We start from the raw sequence: 13,705 nt of genomic DNA, 5'->3' as shown, positions 1-13,705 counted from the left end.
AAAAAGAACAATTATTTTAGTTCCCTAAAAAAGGTACTTATGTGATAGTACCTTTTTTGTCCATTGGCAGCAATTAAAACAGCAACTGTGTATTCTAGAAAATTATAATTCTATAATTATATTCTAGAAGATGGATAAATTCAGTTTTAAAGTATATTCTGTGTATATCATTAGAAACTGCTGCATTAAAAAATTGCAGTAAATGTCTTATAGAAATTTGCGTAAGAAAAATTATGCACTGAAGCACTAAATCTGCTTTTCAAAATTTGTAAAAACTTTTTTATTTATCATTTATCTTTTTAATTATCAAGCAAGCAACCTTGAATACCTTGATTAGCTGCTTAAGCTGTGTTTGATTGGGGTATAAAATCTGCAAGATGGTATAAATATATTTGGATATGATTATTTGGATATGATTATAAGTAAAAAAGAAAATTGTGATTGAATAGTTAATTATTAAATTATGTGTTTATTATTCTTATTTATCCATTTGACATAGCTTAGCCGCAATAACCCTTTATTAGGAGCAATTAACATTGGGCCAAATTTGAACCGTGGGTTCTCCAAGGTTAATTTCTTTTCATTACAAGTATCTCCCATTTGTCTGTCTTTAGCCAATTCATTTCACAAGAGTTGATCCGAGCATGTACACTTGCGCCTCTCAGCCAATGTTTCCTGCCACTAAAGTTTGGTCGCTTCCTGTTGTAAGCAGCGTTGATCATCGACCAAATATAGGTTAATTTATGACCTAATTTATGTATATGGTGTAATTTCCCAAATCAAAATGTACAGCGTGAAATGTATAGAAATGTCTAAAAAATAAGGTAAGGCTTTAATGACAAAAATAACACTTTACAAAACCAAAACCAAACTAAACGGATGATGACAGACAAGATGTATTCGACTTTTACACGATGCTGCGCACACCAATCAAGAAATGACGTCAAGGTACCGCGAGAACATAGCGTTTGAATCGCTCTCGCGGTACCTAGATGTCATACGTCGATTGGTTTGCGCAGAACCACATTCAGTATGTATAAACCAATAGCTCGCTTATGAGTTGCGTATTTTACTCATTTGCAGGTAGGAAGGTGTGCGGAACAGACAGTGGCGCCTCCCTTCATCTGTTGACCTCCCTCCCCCATCAACAACATGGATCACCGCAGACCACCTGCGCGCTTTATCAAACTTTACTTTATTCTAACATTATGTATTTAAAACCCGGTTTACATAAAGTAAATACATTCTCAGAGTTTGAAAACCAGTGAATAATGTAACGCGCAGCATCAGAGAGAAAGCGCCGCCGTATCCGCTGAGGAGATGCAGCGCGAGGAAGCGACAGCAGCACCTGGAAACGGTGTCAAAAATACAGCACCTACACGAGAGGTACATATAATTGCAAATACTTTAGTATGTGTTACAAAAGTCAAATTGAACATTATGATAATGTAACTGATATCTGAGTGTAGAAACTTTTAAAGAAGTTTCGTTTTAACAGTGTATCGTTGGGTTGCGCGTCTATTAAGGTAACACAACCCGTGTGCCCTTATTTCTCTCCGCGGTTACATTGCAGCTACTTTTTATCCTAAATAATACACTGAATGTGACTAAATGTTTATACATTAATTCTATGAAGATAAAAGTATTATTTTAACTAAGGAAGAAAGTTATCTATACTATAGCAAAAACAATATATGCATCAAATGAATTATAATGGGTTTAATGCCTATAATGGGGGTTGTAGTGTTTTTAATAGAAACTAAAATACAAAATAGAAATGCAGTTTTAATATAAAACTGTATCTGTGAGGAAATTCCTTCACCGAGCATAGCACCATTTAGTGGTGAAAGACCCAAAACACAGGCAATATGAATACATTTTATACAGCTGATGGTTTTTAACGAAAACCATCAGAAATTGAATTGCTTTATTCTGAAAGAAGATAATGCATTGAAGTTCAAAATCAAAGTAAATTTTCATCTATGTTTCTATAGCAAAGTTACTTCCTTGACTATACCCAAAAACCAACGGACAGCTAGTTCCCCAGTCCTAACGATAAACTAAACTCTCGGCTTATTAGGAAGACAATCGAGAACTAATATGACTGTCAATGATTAAACAGGCTTTATATAAATCTTTACCTTCAGACGTATTTGCTGTATCATCTTAAGTGGTTTAAATATGTTAACTTATATGTGTACTGGGATATGGTTGTATTTTTATATACACTCAATATGTGATCATATGCTTTCACCAGAGTCCAGTACACCAGAACAGGACCGTGTCTCCTCATGATGTCATTAGTCCTGTATCCCAGTCCCAAGCTGAACATCAGCCTTCATCTTCTGCACCTGCACCTGCCCCAGCTCCTCCAACCAGAGAGCAGTGGGGGGGCAAATATGAATTTCTACTCTCTTGTATAGGCTACTGTGTTGGCTTGGGAAATGTGTGGAGGTTCCCCTATCTCTGCTACAGAAATGGAGGAGGTGAGTGACACATGAAATAGTGACATAGTGTTTGAAAAAGTATTTATTTATAACTGAGTAAAGTATTGCATTGAAAAATAAGTTGTTAGTTGTGTATCGCTTTGGTTTAAAGCATCAGGCAAATGCCTAAATATATTGTATTGGTATATACATGAGCAATTCCATTTTTTTAGCCAAAAACTAAAACATAATTTTTCAAAAATGTATTTATTACCAACATACTGAACAATCTATTTATATTTTCCGAAACCTCTGATGATAGAATCTAGTCTAGACATCAGAAAAATATCAGTCTATAATATTCATGTTTTCTATTTTATAATAGAAAATATACATGTGTTATGGATGTGCCAAAAATGATAAGCCAAGGTTTTTGGAGACAATATATAATGCAGAAACCAGAAGCAATAATATACCCAACAATTGAAGAAGGGATGGCTCTTCAAAGAACAAACTATGGACAATAATTAAAAAAAATGTTTTAAAACTTAGGGACCTCGCATTGTTATTTAAGCAACCAAATGTTGGTAGAAAAACTTAAATTTTTTATGGTAAGGTTAAAATTTGCATGGAATTGCTCATCTTTGTTCCCCCAGAATTTAAAACAAAAACATTGATGGTTCTTAATTATATTTCTGAAACTGGGAAATAAAAATAAAAAAATACGTAAATTGCCAAGACACAGGGACACTAAGGGTGGCCATTCGTGCCAATTCCGCCGGACACGTCCCGAACATGTTTTCGGGTTCGTTCACAGGAAGTCGACCGCATACGTCATCAAGGTTTAATATTTCGAGTTTAATTTCAGAAAATAAACCGTTACATTTCAAGGTAAGAATGAAACTACAATGATTGTATGTCTTAAAAGAAATAAATCGTAATTTTCTAATGTATTTTAACTGAAATGTGAGAATCTCGATGACGTATGCGGTCGAGCAACGCAACATCCGGAGAACGCACCCGAAAACATGTTTGGGACGTGTCCGGTGGGACTGGCACGAATGGCCACCCTAGGGACACTCCTTGTAAAACCCAGGCTGGGAAAGCTTGGGGTAAACCTGGACTTTCTTGTCTAAGCTGAGTGTAAACCCTGGCTAAACTGGTAAATCTGGTCATTTCCCTCTTTAAAACAAACAGCCAATTTGCCTAAACCAAGAAGGCCTCAACAGAAAGGATAAAATTTGCAATGTAAAGATGGCTGGTAATCTAATTGAAACCACTGGTTTGAGTTTCGTAGAAGATGATGTAAAAAATGCACTAGGATTTTTCCCAGATAATTCATTCTGAAATAATAGTTATGAGGAAGAGAGTAAATCTGACCTGCCAATATTTATCATTGAACTGTGCTAGTGTAGTGCAGCAGTATTAAATGACACATTAAATCTCATTTATATATTATTATAAAATAGTATTTCACCCTGAAAGGCCATTCACCTAAATACCAGACCAAAGAAACACAATGAGAGCTATTGGCATCTGAAAGCGGACACCAAAATAGCTCAGTTTTACCACATGGTACACACCAGCCTGCACACACACCCAGTCTCAGTGATGTGTTGCTCTAATAAAAAAAATGTCTAGAATTAAACATTAAGAGTGTTAAAGTAGGATATTTGTATTTTGACTTCTTGAAATAAAGATGCATTAATAAAAAAATATGTAAATACTGTTAAAAAAACTATAGCACACCAGTGACCAAGGTTGCTTTTGGTTGACCTCTTATATATTTATGTGCTGAACGCACCCTGTTTTAGCTATGAACAGCACATGTCAACACTGTTGAAAGATGTATACAAGTACTGTTGCCTCACAGCAAGAAGGTCTCCGGTTCAAGCCCCGGCTAGGTCAGGTGTTCTCCCTGTGTCAGCGTGGGTTTACTCCGGGTGCTCTGGTTTCCTCCCACAGGCCAAAAACAGGCAAGTTAGGTAAATTGGAGATGTCAAATTGCCCCTCCACCCAACCTGTGTATGGATTAACTGGTTCTCGCCATGAATTTAGCCATAGATACTGGAATGGCTTGAAAAAGAAAGAAAGAAAGAAAGAAAGCTGTATACTGATAAAACATGCTCTATAAAAAGCCTCTGATGCACATTCTCCCATTTTGATGCACAGGCATCCATTAAAAATAACATGTATATGATCCTTTATGCATTTTTTATGAGAATGAACTGTTTAACCCTGCAAGTTTAATGTGTAGTAGTCTAGCTAGTGGTTAGTGCACGTGCTCCGACATGTTGAGGTTTGGCGCTTGTTTGGATCCAGCTCTTGTTATTCCAACCTCTTCACCCTATCATTTCCTGTCCTATATGTAATATTATTGTAAAGAAGAGTGATAAAAAGGGCAAAGCGCTCAGAATATTATAAAATATATGTGCGGTATAATGACTGGCCTTTCTTGGGCTGCAGGTGTGTTCCTCATTCCTTATTTCATCATGCTGTTCTTCACGGGAATGCCGCTCTTCCTTATGGAGCTCAGCCTGGGTCAGTATGGAGCGGCCGGCCCTATTATGGTCTGGAAGTGCTGTCCGCTCCTGAAAGGTACACACTAAAATCATCAATTCAGTGCCTTGATATAATCCGTATTTGAATACATTCATTATTTACTCACATTGTGCATGCAGCTGTCGCTTTGAGAATTAAGAATAAATAGTAAATACTAAACAAATGATTGCTTGGGAGATAGAGATGATGTTTCTATATCTCATTGCAGGGATTGGCATAGGGATGCTGTGTGTGTCCATTCTTGTGTGTCTGTATTATAATGTTATCATCGCTTGGACGTTCTACTACCTGTTCAGTTCCTTCCAGAGTCCTTTACCCTGGTCATGTGACGCTCTTCATAACGTTGCGCTTTGCGGAGTGAGTATTATTTATCTTTCTGTGTGTCCGTCAGTCTCCATGAGCAAAAAATAATAATTTTTATTCTTTCATTGCAGAATGCCACAAATGCCACCCAAAGTCCCAGTGAGGTCTTCTGGAAGTAAGATTTCTTAGTTATTATGTGAAATGTTGATTGATGGCAAATAAAAATGCACCTGTTTGTAAACCGCTTAGTGTCAGTAAAATGCTTAGATATCTATAATTTCTTTAAATGATCATTAAACTGATTTTTATTGGTAATTGTTCCCATTCGTAACCCTAAAAACATATTAACAAGTCCAAAGTACTACTGTTCCAGAGACACGCTTATAGAAATATAACATCTACACAAGTTTCTGTGGTGACATCTACAGTACCTCAAATCCAGGCTTTCATAGACTGTTAATATGCAAATAGGCCAATCGAAACATACTGGTGGTTGAACCAGTCTGTGTGTTTCAGTGTGAAGGTCCTGGGTGTGGTGAACAGTGAGGGGCTGCATGACCCCGGTCCGGTGCGTTGGCCCCTGGCTCTCTGCTTGCTGGCTGCCTGGTTTGTTATTTTCCTCTGCATGCTGAAGGGCATTCGCAGCTCCGGCAAGGTAAGGCATCACCCAACCACACCTTAAAGTCTTAAGGGAAATCTTTATTCAGAGTGTATACAACACGCCCCATTTCTGATAGGAATGTGGGTGTGGATTTCATATGAAAGAGTGATGATTTTTTTCAGGGTCATCTTGGAGCACATTGATTACATTTTTAAATCCTCTCTTCATCAGATGCTTACTATAAGCATTTAGAAAAGCATAAGACTTGTGATATCTAAGTATATGAATCTCATGACATGTATACATTCAGAAAGCAAGAATGTACCTTATGTATGTCATCTTCTGCTAACAAACCCACAAAGAACCCGATTAAATATATAAACTTTGCAAAGCTCACTGCATCTCTTTTGTCTGATTTAGGTGGTTTATGTGACCGCCACATTCCCATATTTTGTGCTTGTGGTGCTCATTATCAGGGGAGCCACCCTGGAGGGCTCTTTAAGTGGCGTAGCCTTCTACCTCACTCCAAACTGGGCCCATTTGGCAAACGCACAGGTACCATTACCCAAACACCACCATTATCTATGTAAATAGTTTAAGATTATATAACACTGTAAAGTTAGTAAAACTTAAGTGAAAACTTAAGGTAAAATGACTTTTTAAATTGGTAAAAACTTTTAAAGTGTTTAATTTAATTATTATGGTTTTTGCATGTTGTTGTAGGTCTGGAATGATGCTGCATCGCAGATATTTTACTCCCTGGGTATCGGGGTTGGTGGTCTTCTCTCAATGGCCTCTTACAATAAATTTGACAACAATGTCATCAGGTTAGGCTTTTTTGTTATTATTTCCCTTTTTATATACAGTGCCGTACAAAAGTCTTATGCTGCGTTCACACCAACTGCGTTTCAGGCGTCAAAATCGCGTCTACCGCGCCTAGTTTGCCACTTGAACAGTTTGAATGCTAGAGCGAAGTAGACACGTGGAAAAAGCAAGCATTTAGGCGCGTCAGAGGCAAAATCCGCTTCTTGTGGGAGGGGCAAGTGCTATGCGGTTGTCTGTTTGCAAGATGACTGATGTTGATTGTGCATTTATCGAGAGAGTTACCGGTTTGTATTTGGTAACCTTACTATAGGGGGAAAATAAACGGTGCGGGTCGATAAACGTCACGTGACTCAAAAGTGAACTTTGTATTACAACTTACCAGGTTGCCCAATGTCCTCACTGACACTCTTCCAAGTGACGTACTTTTTATTCCTGTCTCTATAGAAATAAGAACTTGTGTCGTATAACTCCGGGTGACTGCTTATGGACAATATCAAGCCTTCCACCACTATCACCAGATTTGTTATTTTAAAAGTTTTAATGTCCATCCATATTTATTTTTCAATCATTTTATTAAGATACAAACAGAAAATACAGGAAATATGTTCAAAAAAATAAAAATTAAATTTTCATGACTAAATGTCTTCTTTAGGCATCGTCGGTGTTTAATGTGACCTGTCTTGGCACTTAACACATCTTGAGCGTTTTTGGGCAGAATGATGTAAAAAGACAAATTTCTTTAAAATTAGAAATTAGGATTTACAACCCGAATTCCAGAAAAGTTGGGACGTTTTTTAAACTCCAATAAAATGATAACCAAAAGACCTCCAAATCACATGAGCCAATATTTTATTCACAATAGAACACAGTTTAAACATTTGCTATGTTTTCTGAGAAATTTTACAATTGTATGCACAAAATGAGCTAATTTTCAAATTTGATTTCTGCTACAGGTCTCAAAATAGTTGGGACGGGGCATGTTTAACATGGTGTATCTCCTTTTCTTTTCAAAACAGTTTGAAGATGTCTGGGCATTGAGGCTATAAGTTGCTGGAGTTTTGATGTTGGAATGTGGTCCCATTCTTGCCTTATATAGATTTCCAGCTGCTAAAGAGTTTGTGGTCATCTTTGACATTTTTCGTTTAATGATGCGCCAAATGTTCTCTATAGGTGAAAGCAGGCAATTAAATTAAGTGGATAAAAGTGTAAAATTTCTCATTTTAAACATTTGCTATGTTATCTATGTTCTATTGTGAATAAAATATTGGCTCATGTGATTTGAAATTCCTTTAGTTTTCATTTTATTCAAATTTAAAAAACGTCCCAACTTTTCCAGAATTTGGGTTGTAATTTTATTTAGGTTTAAGAGATCCTGCAGTTTCCTGTTATTGCTCAAGTGGAAGGGGAGTTTACCCTAAACAGTTTTTAATACTATATACACATTTCATGTATTTTCTGGATGCATTCTATTAAAGAGACTGAGAAACAGTTATATATAATCACTATCACTTTTAACATTGCAAAAACCAAAAATCTGATTGTGGCATGGTGGCCTAAGACTTTTGCACAATACTGTATATGTATAAGTCTGGTGAAACAACTTTTTGTATCTTTTTTTACAGGGACACGTTGATCATCACTGTAGGGAACTGTGGCACTAGCTTTTTTGCTGGCTTTGCCATCTTCTCTATTCTGGGTCACATGGCTTGGAAGAAGGGTGTGCCTGTGGGACAAGTAGCAGATACAGGTACTTCCTGTTTAACCTGTTGCTTTAACCGTCTGACATCACAAATGGCTAACATCATAACATAAACTAATGAACAATCACATTCAATAATAAATCGAATTATAAAGGCAATTAATATGTTATCTGTGACTTTCAGGGCCTGGACTAGCATTTGTTGCCTACCCAGAAGCCCTTGCACTTCTCCCCGGATCAGTGTTTTGGTCCATTCTGTTTTTTCTCATGCTCTTTATGTTAGGAGTGGACACACTGGTAAGATATTCTGCATGTGTTTTGCATGTATTTATATATTAAAATCCAAGTCCATTTGATCAGATTATCATTCTTTAGTAGTATTTGCACATACAACATTTTAGAAATGTGGTCATATGAAGCATATGTGGTCATAATGCAAATTTGTAATAGATTGCGTGCCACATTCTTACACCACTTATTTTGGTAAATGTGCATGACCACATAGTGGTTTTCCTTCCTCTGTCTTAACTGAAGCCCAGTCGATTTTACTCAATGTTTCTCAATGTCAGAAACTGAATATTCTGTATGACTGTACAACAGTACAAGATCCGATCTGTTGCTTTATCATCCTTCAGATGATGACGTGTTGTAAAACTGAAGATGTGTTTTTGATTTGTGTAAAATATGTTAGAGAAACTTAGACTGCACCAAGAGAAGAGATAAGGCTGTTTAATTTATACTATCTGTCTTTTTTGTAGTTTGGTAACATGGAGGGCATCTGTACAGCAGTGTTGGATGAGTTTCCTCAGCTCAGATCTAATCTCAAACACAAGACGCTGTTTCTGGCTGTGCTCTGTTTCTGCTTTTATCTGATGGGTCTGCTTCTGATCACTGATGCAAGAGCAAACAGATCTGCATCAACCACTTGTCATGACTTTTTAATAAATGAATGTGTGAAAATACACAACTAATGCATGATATAACTATTCACCATCACGTCAGTACTGTTCATGTTACACTTCCTTTAAGCATTTTGTTTGTTTCTTCATCACAGGGAGGGATTTACTGGTTCACCCTCATTGACTCATTCAGTACCAGCTTTGGTCTCATCATTATAACTCTCTTCATGTGCATTGGCATCTCATTCTTCTATGGTACATTTTCTTTTCTTTATTCACTTTTTGGTCATTGTAGATTTGGGCTGGTAACCAAAACGCTGTTTAAAGGGATAGTTCACCCAATAATTAAAATTTTGTCATCATTTATTCACCCTCATGTTGTTACAAACCTGTATACATTTAATTTTTCTGATAAACACGAAGGAAGATAATTTGAGGAATGTTTGTACCCAAACCGAGCCCCATTCACTTCCATATTATTCTTTTTCTACTATGGAAGTCAATGGGGCCTCTGATCAGCATGTAAACATAAAACAAACTATAGTTTGTTGGCCACTGTACATTTAGTCTCTAGATGGGCAGTTCTTGACCCAAAAAGGTATAAAGGGGAGTAGGCTATGCTGTCAGAAGTCTGTTTACTTGAGATTACTCCAGGGAAACAGTGTGTAATGTAGTAATGTCATCAGGGTTCCCACGCGTCCTTGAAATCCTTGAGTTTGTGAATCTTGGGGGAAAAATGGGAAGTTTTTGAAAATATACATACATACAGTTGTGATCAAAATTATTCAACCCCCCAATGCTGTAAATGGTTTTAGGGAATTTAGTGTACATTTATAATTGTATTCAGAATGAAATCCTACAATGACTTCTTAAAGAACCATATGCAACTAAATTGACATCAATTGGTTTTGTAATATAGTAGTAAATGTTTCTTTTGTGAATTCTTCATTGACACAATTATTCAACCCCTTAAAGAACTACCACTCTGAAGAACAGAGGTTCATTGAAGTGTTTTCAATCAGGTATTGAAAACACCTGTGGATGTCAGGGAACAGCAATAAAGCCTAATAGGCACCAATTAGGCAGCTTTAAAATGACTGTGATACTCAACTCCTTATAAACATTTACTGGTGTGGTTACAAACATGGTGAAGTCAAAAGAATGGTCCAGGAAGACAAGAGAAGATGTGATTAATCTTCACAGGAAGGGCAATGGCTATAAGAAGATTGCAAAGATGTTAAACATACCAAGAGACACCATAGGAAGCATCATTCGCAAATTCAAGGCAAAGGGCACTGTTGAAACGCTTCCTGGTCGTGGCAGAAAAAAGATGCTAACTGCGACTGCTGTGCGCTATCTGAAGCGTAGAGTGGAAAAAAGTCCCCGTGTGACTGCTGAGGAACTGAGAAAAGATTTGTCAGATGTGGGTACTGAAGTTTCTGCTCAGACAATACGGCGCACCCTGCGTACTGAAGGCCTCCATGCCAGAACTCCCAGGCGCACCCCCTTGCTGTCTCCAAAGAATAAGAAGAGTCGACTGCAGTATGCCAAAAGTCATGTGGACAAACCACAGAAGTTTTGGGATAGTGTTCTGTGGAAAATTAGAACTGTTTGGGCCCATGGATTAACGCTATGTTTGGAGGAGGAAAAACAAGGCCTATGAAGAAAAGAACACCTTGCCTACTGTGAAGCATGGTGGGGGGTCAATCATGCTTTGGGGCTGTTTTGCTTCTGCAGGTACAGGGAAACTTCAGCGTGTGCAAGGTACCATGAATTCTCTTCAGTACCAGGAGATATTGGATGACAATGTGTTGCAGTCCGTCACAAACCTGAGGCTTGGGAGACGTTGGACCTTTCAACAGGACAAGGATCCCAAGCATACCTCAAAATCCACTAGATCATGGTTGCAGAAAAAGGCTGGAACATTTTGAAGTGGCCATCGCAGTCACCAGACTTAAATCCGATTGAGAACCTCTGGTGGGACTTAAAGAAAGCAGTTGCAGTGCGCAAGCCTAAGAATGTGACTGAACTGGAGGCTTTTGCCCATGATGAATGGGCGAAGATACCCGTAGATCGCTGCAAGACACTTGTGTCAAGCTATGCTTCACGTTTAAAAGCTGTTTTAACTGTAAAAGGATGTTGTACTAAGTACTAAGATTGAATGTCACTTGGGGGTTGAATAAAACTGATAATGATGTGAGCACAGAAAAGACATTTGTGGTTATTTCATTATAAATGTTATGTTATATTTGTCTGACCTACACATGCCTCTTTGATGTAATTGTAAGCAGGATGACTGAATGATCAAAATCAATGTCAAACCGGCCAAAACAATCAATTTCAGTTGGGGTTGAATAATTTTGAACACAACTGTAGATACAGGTCATTGAAAGTGCTTGAATCTATTTTATGCAAGGAAAAAATCCATATTATTCGCCGTGTAGTGTAAGATAATAATATAAAAATTCTAGCCTTTTAAGCACACAAGCTAAACTGTTCGCTTTAAATGTTTATATCTTCTGTATGCGAATGTTGATTTATACCAAAATGCTTTTTTTGCATAGTTGTGTTTGACACATGAAAACGTCTCGTGTTACGTATGTAACTGTTGTTCCCTGAGAAGGGAACGTGACGCTGCGTCTCCCTTTGCCATACTTCCTCCGTCCCTGTTATGCCGTCTTTGGCAATATTTCAATCAGACGCACTTACCCCTGGAAGCGTCCCCAAAGTGTCACCGCAGTGACGCAGCGCGAGTTCCCTCGAAAGGGAACTGTGACAATGTATCTTAAAAGGTTATACGATGTAATCTTGCTCTCATTTAAACTATATGTTCCCACATTTAGTCCTTGAATTTGAGGGTATTGGACCTGGAAAGTCCTTAAAGGTCCTTGATTTTGAAGTTAACTAAGGTGTGGGAACCCTGTGTCATGCAAATTGGTAAGATTGATCCATCATCCGTCTTCTGTTGATGCGCATGTAATGATTTCATTGCAGGGGTAAACCAGTTCTGTCAGGATATTGTGGACATGATCTGTCGTTGTCCACCCTGGTGCACGAAACTTCTGGTGTACTACAAAGCCTGCTGGGTGGTTTTCACTCCCTTCCTGCTAATGGTGGGTGTGCTTTTGGAGTGACCATCATTCAGAATGGAAAAAATACTGTTTCTATTGTAATGAATAATCAGCATTTTATTCAGCTGACAATGATTTACCCGTTCAAAAGTTAAGAATAAATTTTTTCTGTGCAGTTCATCTTGACTTATATCTTCATTGAGATGTACCGTACTTCTCTACGCTACGGTTCCTATGTGTTTCCAACCTGGGGCAAAGCTCTGGGTGTATGTATGGGAACCTTCTGCTGTCTACAGATTCTCATCTGGGCCATAGTGGCGGTCAGTAAAGAGTCTGGCACTCTAACCGAGGTAAGTCACTTTCCACCAAACAACAAAGTGTTAAACACGAGTCCTCCTCATCATTTACATATACGTTGCATTTTATTTGCACACACAGCGCTTTAAGAAATCCATCCGTCCACTGAACTCCTGGCGTGTTACCAACTTCAACACGGGCACTCAGGATCAGCACGTGGAACCGGAGAGAGTAGATGGACCCTATACTGTTAACCTGGCTGAAGCTGACTTCACTGCCATGCAATGGGAGGCTATAAGCGAGGCATAACAGTGCCCCAAATGCTGGGAGGCCGAACTTCACCGTTACAAACCACAAATGCTGGTGAGGACTTCCTGTTTTTCAACAGAAAAGACAGAGATGACCGTACTGTACTGTAGGACATATTACAATGACATTATTTATGCCGATGTGACGATCTACGATTGATGTCACGTGGTACTGATCCTAAGGCCAAAGACTATGAGAAATTGAATCTGTATCGGATGCCCCAAGAATTCCAGCTATTTATCTTGTTTTTAAATGAATGAGCTTTTTATTAGTAATAAATATTGTATCTTGTAAAAGTAGTGGAAAGAGGCCCTGCAAAGCCTTTATTTAAATAAATATGTAAATGATAATAATACACATTTTAATAACATATCCGTTTTCAAAAGGTCACACATTAAGCAAATAAAATTGGATTTTTTTGTGGCGCAATTAATGATTTTTCTTAGCTGTTTGATGTTAATCCAAGGGAAACATCAACAGGGTTCCCACAGGTCCTTGAAATCCTTAAAGGTGCAGTGTGTAAATTTTAGCGGCATCTAGTGGTGAGGTTGTGAATTGCAACAAATGGCTCAGTCCACTGCTCACCTCTTGCTTTTGAAACACATAGAAAAGCTACGGTAGCCACCACCGGACAAACATGTCATCGTTGGAGACAACTTAGTAAAAAAATGTGTCTGTTAAGGGCTTCTGTAGAAACATGGCGGCACAAAATG

At 37.9% G+C, this 13,705-nt stretch overlaps 1 protein-coding gene across 1 annotated transcript; it reads left to right on the top strand.

Annotated features, from left to right (window-relative positions):
• Positions 1-1,043: 1,043 nt before the first annotated feature.
• slc6a7 (solute carrier family 6 member 7) lies at positions 1,044-13,421 on the top strand. Its single transcript, XM_055179339.2, has 15 exons — positions 1,044-1,386; positions 2,258-2,486; positions 4,893-5,024; positions 5,197-5,345; positions 5,423-5,466; positions 5,808-5,946; positions 6,313-6,447; positions 6,616-6,719; positions 8,340-8,464; positions 8,601-8,713; positions 9,175-9,312; positions 9,471-9,570; positions 12,310-12,428; positions 12,563-12,736; positions 12,825-13,421. The coding sequence occupies exons 1-15, from the start codon at positions 1,321-1,323 to the stop codon at positions 12,990-12,992; spliced, it is 1,935 nt and encodes a 644-aa protein (XP_055035314.2). The 5' UTR covers positions 1,044-1,320; the 3' UTR covers positions 12,993-13,421.
• Positions 13,422-13,705: the final 284 nt, after the last annotated feature.

This window comes from Misgurnus anguillicaudatus, chromosome 9 (genome assembly GCF_027580225.2).
Source record: "Misgurnus anguillicaudatus chromosome 9, ASM2758022v2, whole genome shotgun sequence".
NCBI classification, from domain to species: Eukaryota; Metazoa; Chordata; class Actinopteri; order Cypriniformes; family Cobitidae; genus Misgurnus; species Misgurnus anguillicaudatus.
The sequence above is the reverse complement of the archived record's forward strand: the minus strand, read 5'-3'. Positions and strand labels throughout refer to the sequence as shown.

Bases quoted from the DNA above. Each gene is read 5' to 3' on its own strand.
- slc6a7 (XM_055179339.2), top strand. From the start codon at position 1,321: ATGCAGCGCGAGGAAGCGACAGCAGCACCTGGAAACGGTGTCAAAAAT. The intron at 1,387-2,257 runs GTACATATAATT...TGCTTTCACCAG, and splicing joins ATACAGCACCTACACGAGAG to AGTCCAGTACACCAGAACAG. The intron at 9,571-12,309 runs GTACATTTTCTT...ATTTCATTGCAG, and splicing joins TGGCATCTCATTCTTCTATG to GGGTAAACCAGTTCTGTCAG.